A 12,654-nucleotide genomic window follows, 5' to 3' on the forward strand; every position below is an offset into this window, starting at 1 on the left:
CCAAAACGCTGCCTGGGCATTGCTGGCCCGTCACTGACCAAACYCACACAAATCTGGCACTGGCCTTGCAAGGACAAGCCAGCCCCGGCRCGCGCTGCCAGCCCTGCTGCCCGGCCCAGGGCAATGATGATAGCATACGGCGAAATCACACCATCGATTTTAACAGTCTTTATTAAATCATCATTAACTGCAATCAAAGCAGCTATGCCCTTTAAGTCACTTACACTCCCTTCACTTAATGAGATTTTTTTCCTTTTAGAAACTGTTAACCAGCAGTCAAGGAGGCAAAAAGTGCCAGTGGCGTACAGCTGTGATATGCGCTTAGCAAGTCACCATTTACAGCTCGCTGAGCACCTATCCTACTCGGTGATGGTGATGGCCTTCTCCACGGATATCCCATTGACCTGGACTGAGGTCAGCGTGGCGACTATTTTCTTCTCGCCTGTTCTCTTTGGGGTGCAGATTATTTTAGACTTGAAGATCCCACCAGGCTGAATGTCCCTAAGAAGAGGAGAAAAACCAAAGAGTCTCAGCATGACCGTCTAATCATTTCACTTTGTCATTTCAGTCATTTCATGTCATCATTTCAATGCTTTCTAATCGTTTCCCTTAGAGAAATAGCCATCAAGTCTGTTTGGTGCTGGTGTTTCCCCTCATCCTGCAACCCAAGTGTGATTCAACCCCACTGGGCGCCCTGCAGCCGGCAGATGGTCCCAGCGCTCTCCAGGGAAAGAGCTCCCAAGCTCGGCCTGTGCTGCTGAAACGCTTCTTTTCTTCAAGGGGGATTTAAAAAGTATGGTTCTGCCGCGCTTGTAAGATGTGTGCTAATTTAATTCAGGACCTAGGATTACTCAAAATTTTGCCTCACCCTTCGTCAAATGATGTCATCTTAAACATGCCCAGGCCCTCCACAATCAGCTTGCAGTCCTGCAGGGGGATGCTCAGCGTGTTCTTGAAGATGAAGGCACAGCTGAACTCCTGGTTCACTTTTGCAGTTTCTGGCATCTGGCAAGAAAGAAGCAGACACGAATGCTGGGGCTCAGGGAGGCAACAAAGACCATCCGTGCTGGACCTGCTGCTGTTTTGTGTAAAAGGGAAACCTTGGCATTAAAGGTCATGGGACTTTCCACTCTTACCATGGAGGAGCCTAGCTGGACAGTGCCTCACCTCAGCAGTGATGGGGGGGTACTGGAAGGTCAGTGTCATCTCCTTGGTGAGTTTTTGATCCGTTCCCTCAATCTCGGCGATGGCAAAGACTTTGAGGAGATCTTCATCTCCCACTGAGGCCAGCTTCTCCATGTACTTGTCAGCTGCAATTTTCAGAGGAGCCTCTGTCTCTGCAGGGAGAGAAAATGTGACAGCGCAGGTCTATCTCACACCAAGGAACTGGGCAGCAAAGCTGGCTCTGCTGGCAAATGCCTGCGGTGCCAGTGAGATGTGGGATGAGGGGCCACCACCTCAGCAAAGGGCCAGCTGGGCCTGCGCTGTCTCCCCACCGAGCACCAGGTCTGCATTGTGTGTGGCATCTCCACAGCCTGGCTTAGCCCATCCTCATCCCCGGCTGCCCCCGAGGTGGCTGAGAAACATCTGTGTGCATGCATTCAAGTGCACTTCCCCTGAGGTTTCTCTAAGGCAGTGGCCAGAAGACAGTGAGTACTGCTGCGAAATTAGCTGYTTGTCTTTCACTTTAGATTTTCTTATCTCCAAATGCACGTAGCTACTCTTGTGTCCTATCCTGCTGCATTTTGACAGCCACAGTATGTGTGTGAAAACACTCAAAAACCAGCAGCAGCAAGGATTTTTTTGCATGAGTGACTCCTTCTTGGAATGCACAAGTGCTGCTAATTAGTCATCACTCGCCATTCTCTCGTTTAGCAAACTTCAGCCATAGTGTCGGGGATCAGAAATGCAACCAGGGTAGCTCAGAAATGCACAGCAAACAGCAAACAGCTCTAGGCATCAGCTACACTGGCAGCCTGCAGGCTGGAATTTTGGGGGTAAAGAATTCGATTTTGCAAAAATAACAGAGTTACCAAAACTGCAATCAGCTCATCAACAAAAGCGCAGCAAGACCAGGAAAGAAAAGGCCGACATTTTCAGCCCGTCTAAACCCTGTGAGGGATCCGACCGATACAGACGATCCACACCTCGAGGCTGTGGTKCCATCTGTGATGCACTTAGGCTTAYGYGAGGCTTGCAGGGCYGTGCTGTGCATGGTACCCAGGAGCGAGACACRCAGGCACACCTCACCCACACAGTGAAAATGTCTATCACATCAAAGAGAGGTATTTCTAGCCATCTCTCGGAAATTGCAGCAGGGGCAGGGGCTGTTTCCCTGTTTAGATCCCTGCCACAGTACGGGGATCCCACTTGATGACTAAGACTCTCAAATGCAGTCACAAGAGCGATGAGTAACAAGTAGGCAATTTCTTCTCTTTCTGGTTTACAGAGCCATGGACCGACCTACAGTGGAGCCATCACACCTTGCCTTTAGGAAAATCAAAGAYTGTCACAATAAATAGTCTACAGAACATAGCTGAGATCTCTGTGCCTACCAGATTTGCCTTCAAGCTTGATGGTCTCCTTGATAGATCCAAGACTGGCCTTAATTTTCCCAGTATAGGACTGCAGATGGCAGGAGGCTGCAAGATTGATGGTCTGGCTCTTGGAAGCAGAGGTCTTCACTACGATGTCCAGCTCAATGGGATTACCGGGATACAAAGGATTTTTGCTAGTTATCTCAAGCTGGACCTCAGGCTTGAGGGGCACCTCATCCTGGTCACTAGACCTGATGTGCACTTCCTCTGGGATCCTAGCTCTGGGGACGATGGCTGAAGCGTAGCGTGCACCAGATCCATTTCTTGAGATGAAAGAGGAAGCTGTCTGCATGGACTTCCTTTCGTCTGGTGAGCCTGGATGAAGGAAAAACCTGGGTTATCAGGTGTAGCTCAGTCTCCTCACCCAGAGCCACCTTCCCTTTATTTATCCTGCTGCTGCTGCCCAGAGAAGATGCTGGGGCCCCAGTTGCCTCCTTGTCTCAGCTCCAGAGACTCAGGTAGTTTTACACTACCACTGGAGCTAACTGCAGCTTTTTGGACTGATGAAGGTCTGGAGGAACTGCCTGAAGCAGACACTTTTAGAGGATGGACACTCTTAAGCTTTCTAGCCTGCAAATGTCCCACTCCTCGCTGGGAAGGGTCTAATACTCTAGCACATCACATCTGGGTCTGAGGCAGGGAGAACCATGGAGAGAATAGGGTATTTTTGTTTTTTGTTTTTCTTTCCTAATGTGGTCTGAGGATTAGAAAGACTAAAAGGAAATAAACGAAGCAACCGTGAGTCAGACCACACTAGRTTTGTTGCTTGGCCCATTTCTTTTGCTACCTGCAGCCTTGCTCKCACATCTCCCTGTTAAGCAGCCCATGGGTGTCACTGCAGGCTTGAAGGTACCCACGAACAAAGTTGTCTCCCCCAGGCCTTACGCTGGCACTTGCCATTGCCRTTGCAGCTGCCCTTGCACTTTCATCCTGGGAATAACATGCTGTGGGATGACCTACGTGKCCAAGGGTCTCCTCTTTGGCACTGTTTTACAGGAGGGGGGCAGTCACCTTCAGGGTACTTGTACTGCGCGGTGATGTCTTCCCGTCTGTTCTGCCCCACAGCTTTCGTGCTGATGTTCTTGCCAACAGCGCTGGTATYCACAGCAATTTTGACGTACTTCTCCTTGCCATTCACCTTCTTCACATACCAGTAGACTGTGTCGGCATTCACTTCCGCATACACAAACTTGCAGTCGAAGTTCAAATACACGTCCCCTTCTCGGACGGCCTTCAGCGGAGATGGCCCACACCGGAAAACACCTAGAAAGCGTATTGAGTGTCATGCACTTTTCCAAAGGTGAGCAGAGCCTCCAAATGTTATTCCACTCACCAGTCCCTCTCCCCCGAAGCAGGAACTTGTTGCCATTGTAGTTGACTGTTAGTACTTCTTCAATATAGCTACGAACTCCAAAAGGTCTGATTTCTACACTAGCTGTTTGTTGTTTTTTTGCATGACCAACTGTGTTTGTATCAAAGATATATTCTGCAAAGGTCTCATGGTAGCCTTTATGTGTTTTTTCTCYCTATAATCATATTAGGGTTTGAAAGTCACAGCCCTGTGAGGGGGTCCATTGAGTCTGGGCACCTGAGCTGACCTCTTGGCAGTATCTGACCTTCTGAGAGTTGTGCTCCCCTTCCTGCCTCTAGATTCCCCCTATCTGYGTGGGGAGGGTAGTGGCCAATTTTGGCAGAACTTCCTCTCGTTCAGAGATGGACAAGCTCATGACCTCCTTGGGAAAGCTTTACCGAAAGTGTCATTATGCAGGAATGCTGCAGCTCCTCTCTGTAGGGTTGTCTAGAGCCCTAGGCAAGAGTCCCTGCAGTGCTTAATGGTGCTGCTGCACTTCTTACACCTTGGCTTTGTGCAGGCTGTGGGTCAGTCAGGCAATGGATGGGCCTTGCTCAGACCCCAGATCCCCTCCTCCCAGGCTGCAACACAGTGCSTGGCACTGCACCGAGATGTGTCTCTGTGACCACTAGACAATRAAGCAAAAAACAAGAAGTAAAATCTTCTTTGCTCATCAGTTGCATGCAATGTTTGAGGCCCTCAAAATATTTTCCCTCTGTGAATCCTTATGTCTTAACTCTGCTCTCTGAGTAGTAATGATGGACAGGGAAACTGAGGGACAGGGACAGGATCTTGCCCACGCTTAACTTCACCAAACAAATCAGGGGATGGTGGGGACAGAAATTAGCTCTGATTTCCAGCTTTGAAATGGTGTTCACGTCCCCACAGTGTCCTGCAGGGTCAGTTTTCTGCCTGGCGAGAAACGTTTCCTCCATCCCCTGATTTGTTTGGTGGACAGCACTGCCCACGTGCTTGCAAAGGCACTGGGGAGATCTGGGCTTTGCTGACCAGGGACCCTAATTTTCACGTGAAATGTCCCTCCCTCCTCCAGGTGTCACAGAAGAGCCTTTCTGGGCAGGTCCTACCTTGACTTCGCTCCTGAGGGGTTGAATCAATCGTCTGCCAGCCATCGAACCCTGCTGGCAAGTCYGGCCGTTTCATCCATACATCATTCCACACATGGAAGTTCCTGGGTGTGTTTAGGGTTGCAAAGGAAAGGAAAAAAAGGATTACTGGCTCATGATGGTGTAATATACACCTCCAACCTACACACCYGTGCTTTATCCTCCTAAAGAACTGGTTTAATGGAGATTGGAGTTCAGAAAACCCCAGGATTTCTCTCTCTCCRGGGCAGCAAGCCCCAAGTAGCAGGGAAATCCTCAAAAGCACAAGCAGCGTGCACGGTGCRATGCAGGAAGGCTGGCCAGTGTTAGCCCTCTTTGGCAATTACCAGACGGAGTCGAATGACAGGTTGTTCAACTGTTCTCCATTTTCATTCAGGTAAATGTCAACTCTCAGGTCTTCCTGCGTGTCGTGTGCTGAGTCAAAGTTACTCACGCTCCGGGCTGGGATCCCCAAGCAGCGCATGACTGTGAGAGACAGGCAAAACATGGACTCACAGTGCTGCTGAGGCTGGAAGGCACCTCTGGAGATCATTTCATCCAACCTCTCTGCTCAAGCAAAGTCATCTTGTGCAGGTTGCCCAGGGCCATGTCCAGATAGCTTTGGAGTATCCACCAGGATGGAGACTCCACAACCTCTCTGGGTAACCTGGTCCTGTGGTCAGTCACCCTTACTGTAAAAAAGTTTTTTACATCCAGATGGACCYGTCTGGGATTTCAGTTTGTGCCCATTGCCTCCTGTCCTGCCACKGGGCACCACCAGTGAAAGTCTGGCTCCATCGTCTTTACCTTCCCCCACATCAGATATTCATAAACATTGATAAGTTCCCCCTGAGCTTTCTCTTCTCCAGGCTGAACAGTCTCAGCCCTCTCAGCCTCTTCTCATCTGAGAGATGCTCCAGTCCTGTAATCAAAACATCATGCCCAAAGGGCATGCAGGGACTTCCCTGCCACCCCAGTGCTYGGGGAGGATAAGATAATTGGATTTACTGGCACAGGAATGAGGATAATTACAAGGGGTAATTTACTGCTTACCTGTAGTGAGGACTCCTGAGAAGACCCAACACTGACCATAACGCACTGACTGCTTCGTTTTGTAATATTGCTGCAAAATTGAGACGCTCCCGATCCACGTCAGAGGGGAGGTCCCGCTGGTGTACATCCCTGACCAGTTCCCGATCAAGACCCCTCTGTCATCGTTGGCGTTGACCTGTGGTGTGGGACATGCACACGCAGAGGAGACACGTTCAGGGACGAGGTTAAACGGGGCTTAAACCCTGAGGTCCCCCCCTTCCATGTGCTCCAGCGCTGCAGCTGCTGGTGGGGCTGCCCACGCCAGCTGCCCTGCGAGAGCCAGGGCGGAGGTGGCACCGCTGCTCAGGGCAGTAAATCGCAGGCTGCATTTTGCATCCTAAACCCCACTGCCCCAGAAGGGGTCCCRTGGCAGAGAGCAGCTGCCTCCCTCCTGAAATGCAGCCCTTGTGCTGGTCCTACCCGCGGGCTGCCTGGAGCWGGGCAGCTCCCAGGGCTGTGAGCTGAGGAGATGCTTTATTTCGCTTGTCCCTCCCCTCTGCCCAAAATTTCCTCYGGCTCTTCTCTTGCAGTTTCCCAAAGGAACCCATTGCAGATTTGCCCCAAAATGGTGTTCAAAGCTCCAAGGAGAGAAGAACAAATAAGAAGGAGGAGGGAAAGCTGGAGTGGCAGAGCACTTCCCCAGTGGAGCCGTACCAAAGCAGACATGGCTCTGGACACAACAACAGGATCCCTTCTTGCATTTGGCTTGAGTTTGCTTTGGTCCAGCAGATACATGCAGGCATCCAAGATGAATTGCTCAAACTGTTTTCGAGGAAAAATGGAGACATTTTTACTCACTGCTCTAAAATATAATTTGCTCCAAGACTATGACATCTATTTAGGTACTTGGAAGAAACTATCTGACTACTCCTAACTTCTAAACCTGCTTTATGACACTGAATGAACCTAGCTCTCTAGCCTCTGGGCCTTTCCAAGGCTGTTCTCTTTTAGGATGGGCTTAGGTGAAAAACTACCTTGGAGGAAAACTGTGCRAGACATCATGTCACATGTCTTGCAAGCATAGCTGGAACCTGACCCAACACTCTTTACTTCTGTGAGTTGTCCTAAATTACCTACGTCATCTCCCTGAAGTCTCGCAGATTACTCACATGAATAATGAAAACTTAAGAGACCCAGAGGTATCCAGTCTATTGACCTAGGTACAACATACACCCTGAGGAAAAAAGGGACAGAAATGCAGATTATTACAGCAGGAGATTCCTCATTAGCAATTTCAGATAAAGCTCCCTCAGGCTCAATTCATAGACACGTCAAACATCCTGGGTCATGAAGATTGAGAGAATATCAACATAATTCTCATTGCTCAAGAGCTGAATAAATATTAGGATGGGAACAGCCCTACATACAGTGCCCTTTTACCACATTGTGGAAAAGGCATTAAGGGTGTAAAAAAGGTGTTAGCATGGGGACCTCTGTGGGACTTTGCTTTATCTTGCAGTTTGAAAACACAGACTTACAAAACAAAAGAAAAGAGAAATCTGAAATGGCAACATTTCCCCATCCCCCAGCATTTTCCAAGTCTGTCTAGATAGTTTGCTGGGTGCTCTGTTTGTGCTCCTCTGTGGTTTCTACGGGTGCCATTAGACCTGCTCCRGCATCCACCTCTTATCTCTAGCCCCAACGGGCTTCCCATTCCACTCTGCTGAAGTCATTCCAGAGAGATCAKGAAGGAATGACCTTTTGGAGAGGGAAGACAGGTTGTGTCGTGCACCAAACTGGTAGCGAAGGTACTAAGTAGAGACCAACAACCTCTAATAGTGCTTTTCCCTCTATTTTTTCTGATAATGATGCAAGAGGTAGAGAATCAGACTTTTGTTTGCTATCACTCTCCAAAGCTCCTTACCTGTTAATGGCAATTGCTTTGCTGCAATCAATAATCAGCAGCATTAGGGAAGAGAGGATTCCTTAAGGGATGCTTTTTAGCTAGAAATGCTCTGTTCCTCATTTCCACACCCTTCAAGAGGGTCTCATGATGCAATTATAAATGTATCATTAAGTCTAGTCTCAAGCTATGGCTAAGGGAAACACTTAAGTACATGGATTACTCTAAGCAGGTGAGCCTTCCCAGTGAAACTGGTAGGATTATTCAAGTGCTTTGGGTTTCTCCTGAGCTTAAACTGTTCATCAGTCTGATTCATTTAACGAATGCCTAAGAGCGAATAACAGTGATAATGCAGACACGGTAATGTTTTACCTGCCCAAAATTCCAGGGTCTYGCATGTATGTAGTCTGCTGAGCCAACGTAGATGTATCCCGTGTCGTTGAGCACGTACTCATTTTTCTCAGCGTTGCCGGCCATGAACACAGTATCCGCTGGAGAAAAAAACATGAGATGTTACTTGATTGTCACACTTTCCTTGGCAAGTAAAATGGTGGGAGCTGATGGCTGGTGACATTCACATCAGATAATGACCAYACCAACACTTATACTTTTCTTCCTATTGTAAAAGAGTCGCCTATAAGACTACTCCTTATTTTGTTCCTGTAAGATTACTGTTTTATAGTAGAAAAATGCTTCATTTTGAATAACCGTTCATGTAGAGCAGACTATGTGTACTGCAGAGAATTGGAGCTCATTGCTCTTGCCACCTTACTGCTGGCTCCACGAGGACAGCGCTTGCAGTGTTTTAGGGAGAAGAGTTGTACCAGGGAAAGAGAAGATGAAAAATGTGAGGAAAAGTTCCCCTCAGCACGGTCTCCAGTAACAGTAATTATAATCCASGATTGCTAGATCCTTCTCCTTACCTTGACACCAAGGGTTGAACAAAAGGTAGACAGCATCATTTTCAGGCTTGTAAGCTTTCAACCCCGTCATCACCTTCAGGCAGTATTTTCCTACAATTGCATTGGCCGGACTGGTCACAGCCACCAGGCACTAGGGAGAAGACAAGGTGGGGATGGCAGATCCTTCACGATAGCAAGAGGCACAGCACAAGCAAGCCCATGTGAGGCTGGCACAAGTGCTGACGCTCATAACCCYGGCGGTCAGTGCCGCGGGGAGAAGGGAAAGGGCCAAGGATGGGGCAGCTCTTGGGTATGCAGTGGCAGAGCAATGAATCAAATAGGATAATGCTGCTCATGGAAAATTATCAGGACAGCAGGACTGAAACATGAGAACTTGTTCTGCCAGTCCCAGTGGAGACAGTGCTATTTCCCCCTGCTTTGATCCGTGTGGGAGCAGCACGTCCGTCCACGGGCTCTACCTCTTTGTTGGAGGACGTGATGATGGTGGTACGCCACCCGTTGTAGTCCTTCAAACTCCTCAGGTTCAGAGACATCAGGGTCCCCAGGGTCTTCATCGGCTTATCCCCTGAAACAAAGTYGACAGAAAACTCAAGGGAGCCGCAWGAGCTGACAGCGCYGCAACATCTAACGGCCAGAGCGAGCAGACGGGCAGCGAGGTGCTACCTCGTGCACCCAAACCACTGCTCTGCYCAGCGTCCCCTTGCTGYGGGCGAGTGACTTACCAATGCTGAACTGCAGCTTCACCTTGTCGGTGGCACTCAGGTCCCTGTCAAAGGTCAGCTTCAGCCAGAAGTCCTGCCCGCGCCTCACCACCAGGYTTTGGTTGTCGTACGCATCGGTGTGGTGCAGGCGCGTGTTCTGGCTTTTGAGGAAATCAACCCCTGTGACATTCAGCGGGGTCCCTAGAAAACCAGTGGCAGAGAAGGAGAAAGAGAGAAAGGCTTGACGTGAAATTGTGCAGTAAAGACAGATTTAGTCTATTTAATGGAGCTTTATGGGTCACAAAAATGTCTGTGTGTGTCCGGCAATCTCATAAGACACCACGTCAAGCATCTCAACAAGCAAAGGGTGGTGTAACACAACTAGCAATGACCTCTCTGCTCCTGCCCTCAGCACTGAGCACCTGATGTTATGGTCCAGGTGCCAGTGGAGGAGGCCAAGTTGGGCAGAAATGATCCTCCAACACCGTGGCCTTTGAGAAACCTGATGGGAACGGAAATCATCAACACCCAAACTCCATGGGCACAGATCAAGCAGGTATTTTTAATTCCTCTGGRCTTGTTAATCTGAAATATGGGTACTGGTTAGAGCAACGCCTGGAGTGTGTGGGTCCTTGCCCAGAGCTTGGCCTGGGGCCAGGGGAGGCAGCGATGGCTTTATGCCAGCGTCCCATGAACATGCTGTGARGGAGGCAACAGCCACAAACAGCTCTTCTGCGACACACAGGAGCTGCTTTACCACAAAGTAAAATTTGCCTCGGCGTAAAAGCATGAATGCAAGCGTTTCCCTTGCAGCTGTGAAGTGGGCATCTACGGGAACCCTCTCCTACYTCATCCCTGTGAAAATGCACTATCTTYCTCTTGCTTTCTTTGACRGCRGGCACCACGTATGTGTGCACRTGTGTGTGTGCATGCATAAACTGCTACAGAAAAGGCTATATATATATACAAACACATATGCACGTATGTGTATATATACACACACAGAGACAACCCCATACAGTAGACAAGTGGTTGCAAAAAGCACTGCCCTGACCACCCCTGTCCCTGCAGAAAGGGATGAGTTACGAGCCCTTGCCACGATGAGGGGCAACCAGCTGGGGCCGAACGCACCTCGTCCCTGGCCGTGGAGCCCCCGGTCACAGAGGCACGGGGCAGCCGGCGGGAGCCCGTGGGGCGAGCGGTGGCCGCGGTGCAAGGATTTCTGCCTTCGCCCTCTCTGCCGCCCACCTGCCTACGGAGCTGTTTGCTCAGCAAACAGCCGGCTGGGATTTCGCCGGGTTGCAGATCGGCGCCCGCTGGCCGTCGGCTGCCCTCTCGCCCTGCCAGCCGGCAGCAGGCAGAGCCTCACTGTCACCGGTATTAAAATAATAATAATAGCAGCAACTGCGGTGGTTGTAACAACGTTCAGCAACAGTGCTCCCGGGCGGCCTGCTGCTAGCCCGGGGCAGCCAGTCCTGGCTGTTGGGATTTTATTACCCTGTTATCTCACTTCCTTAATAATTAGCAAATGATAATTAAYGGTAGCTTTAATTGCTCCTTTCAAAATGCGGCACATGCAGTCAAGGTGGAATTGAACCAGACGTGCGGAAACTCAGGTCCCCCGAGCTGCTGAGACCCCCAACGTCCCAGGAGCGCCAGAGGGCCGGGAGATGGGACTCTTCAGGGTACGGAGGCTGATTCCACATGCTTCCCCTCAATTGTGGGCCCCGAATAATATCACAGCAGTCATTAACCAGCCTCCTGTGGGAGTTTTGCACTTGTGAACCGCTGCAAAAGGTTTTTCAGACGYCACTTAACCTCGCGGGCTCCCCGGCTTTGGAGCCGGGCTGCAAAGAGCCCCAGGGACGAAGGGCCGTGGGAACGCGGGGCAGCCTCGTGGCTACGCCATGCCGGCAGGTTTGGGTGCCCTATGGTCATGCTGACCCCACGGGTGCCGCTAGCCATTGCGCTTTGGGGGCTGCACCGGGGGCAACTGAAGCACCTTTGCAGGTAGGTGCAGGATCTGCTGGTGCTAGGGAAGGAAGGGCCACCACGGGCTGAGCTCAGTGCCAAGGAAATCACATTCTGATTTGTTTTGAAGCGTTTGTCAGGTGATATCAGCTGCTGCTAAAGAACAATAACCTACACAGTTAAGTAGCCTGAAAGAAAGAAATTCCTTCAGCTTGACACAGAACAACTTTTCTAAGCGTGAACAATCTGGAGTGACTCCCTCCAGTCACTGAGGGAGCCAACTTTCTGCAGGATGAAAAATGATGAAAATCAGGCTGCATTTTTCAGGTTGGTTTACCAGTCCAACAAAACCACAACGTCCACATCTAGAACAAGGCCATCCCCAGGAAGGAGCTATTCCCCAGTGGCACCGAACCACATTTCTTCAAGGTCCCATCCGTGGCACCCAGCGCGATGGGAAAGCCTGCAGCTCCTGCTGGAACGCCAGTCCTTGCTGCCAGGCTGCAAATCTACCGCACGCTATCGCTAAGTCATATTGACCTTTAAAAACTCACCGGCTTGGCTCATGTTTCTTGCTGGTGTTTGACCTGAAGCGTCCGTGCTGTCAGTGCTGCTGCTTGCTGCTGAGCATGAAGAAGGAAGGCAGCTGCCCTTTTTATCTGTCTCCAGTTATGAGGTGTGAGCAGGTCTAATGCCAAGGGGTGGTGTTTAGTGAAAGGAAGTTCCCATGAAATAAAAATGACTACAACTCCCTCAGCACATAGTCAGACCCTGAAGAATAGCGAAACTTAAATCCCAATTCACATGAAAGGTGACTTTGCGCAATTGGATGATGACCAATGGACAGGCCCTTCACTGACAAAGCAATCAGAGCATGGGCTGGATGAGTAACAGGAATGCACTTGTGCCATAAAATCCACATTACAGAGATTGCAACTCCAGAGCTACCTGTAAAAGTCAGTCTTTGCACATTTAATTCTTGAGGAAAGAGCATTGCCATCAGAGCAACGAGAGATGGGTCTGACTTTCTTTGAGTCAATGAGATTTTTGTTGTCAGTTTTGGGCCTGAAGTG

At 49.9% G+C, this 12,654-nt stretch overlaps 1 protein-coding gene across 1 annotated transcript; it reads right to left on the bottom strand.

The window, feature by feature from the left end:
- Positions 1-328: 328 nt before the first annotated feature.
- TGM4 (transglutaminase 4) lies at positions 329-12,184 on the bottom strand. Its single transcript, XM_085311765.1, has 14 exons — positions 12,136-12,184; positions 9,632-9,811; positions 9,368-9,474; positions 8,910-9,039; positions 8,359-8,477; positions 6,798-6,905; positions 6,105-6,279; positions 5,399-5,537; positions 5,034-5,137; positions 3,609-3,860; positions 2,556-2,912; positions 1,168-1,337; positions 869-1,005; positions 329-501 (listed from the first exon to the last, which is right to left on the bottom strand). Exons 1-14 carry the CDS (start codon positions 12,146-12,148, stop codon positions 360-362), a joined length of 2,133 nt encoding a protein of 710 aa, XP_085167891.1. The 5' UTR covers positions 12,149-12,184; the 3' UTR covers positions 329-359.
- Positions 12,185-12,654: the final 470 nt, after the last annotated feature.

The sequence above is a fragment of the Rhea americana genome, unplaced genomic scaffold (genome assembly GCF_003343005.1).
Source record: "Rhea americana isolate MKP2758 unplaced genomic scaffold, rheAme1 scaffold_35, whole genome shotgun sequence".
NCBI classification, from domain to species: domain Eukaryota; kingdom Metazoa; phylum Chordata; class Aves; order Rheiformes; family Rheidae; genus Rhea; species Rhea americana.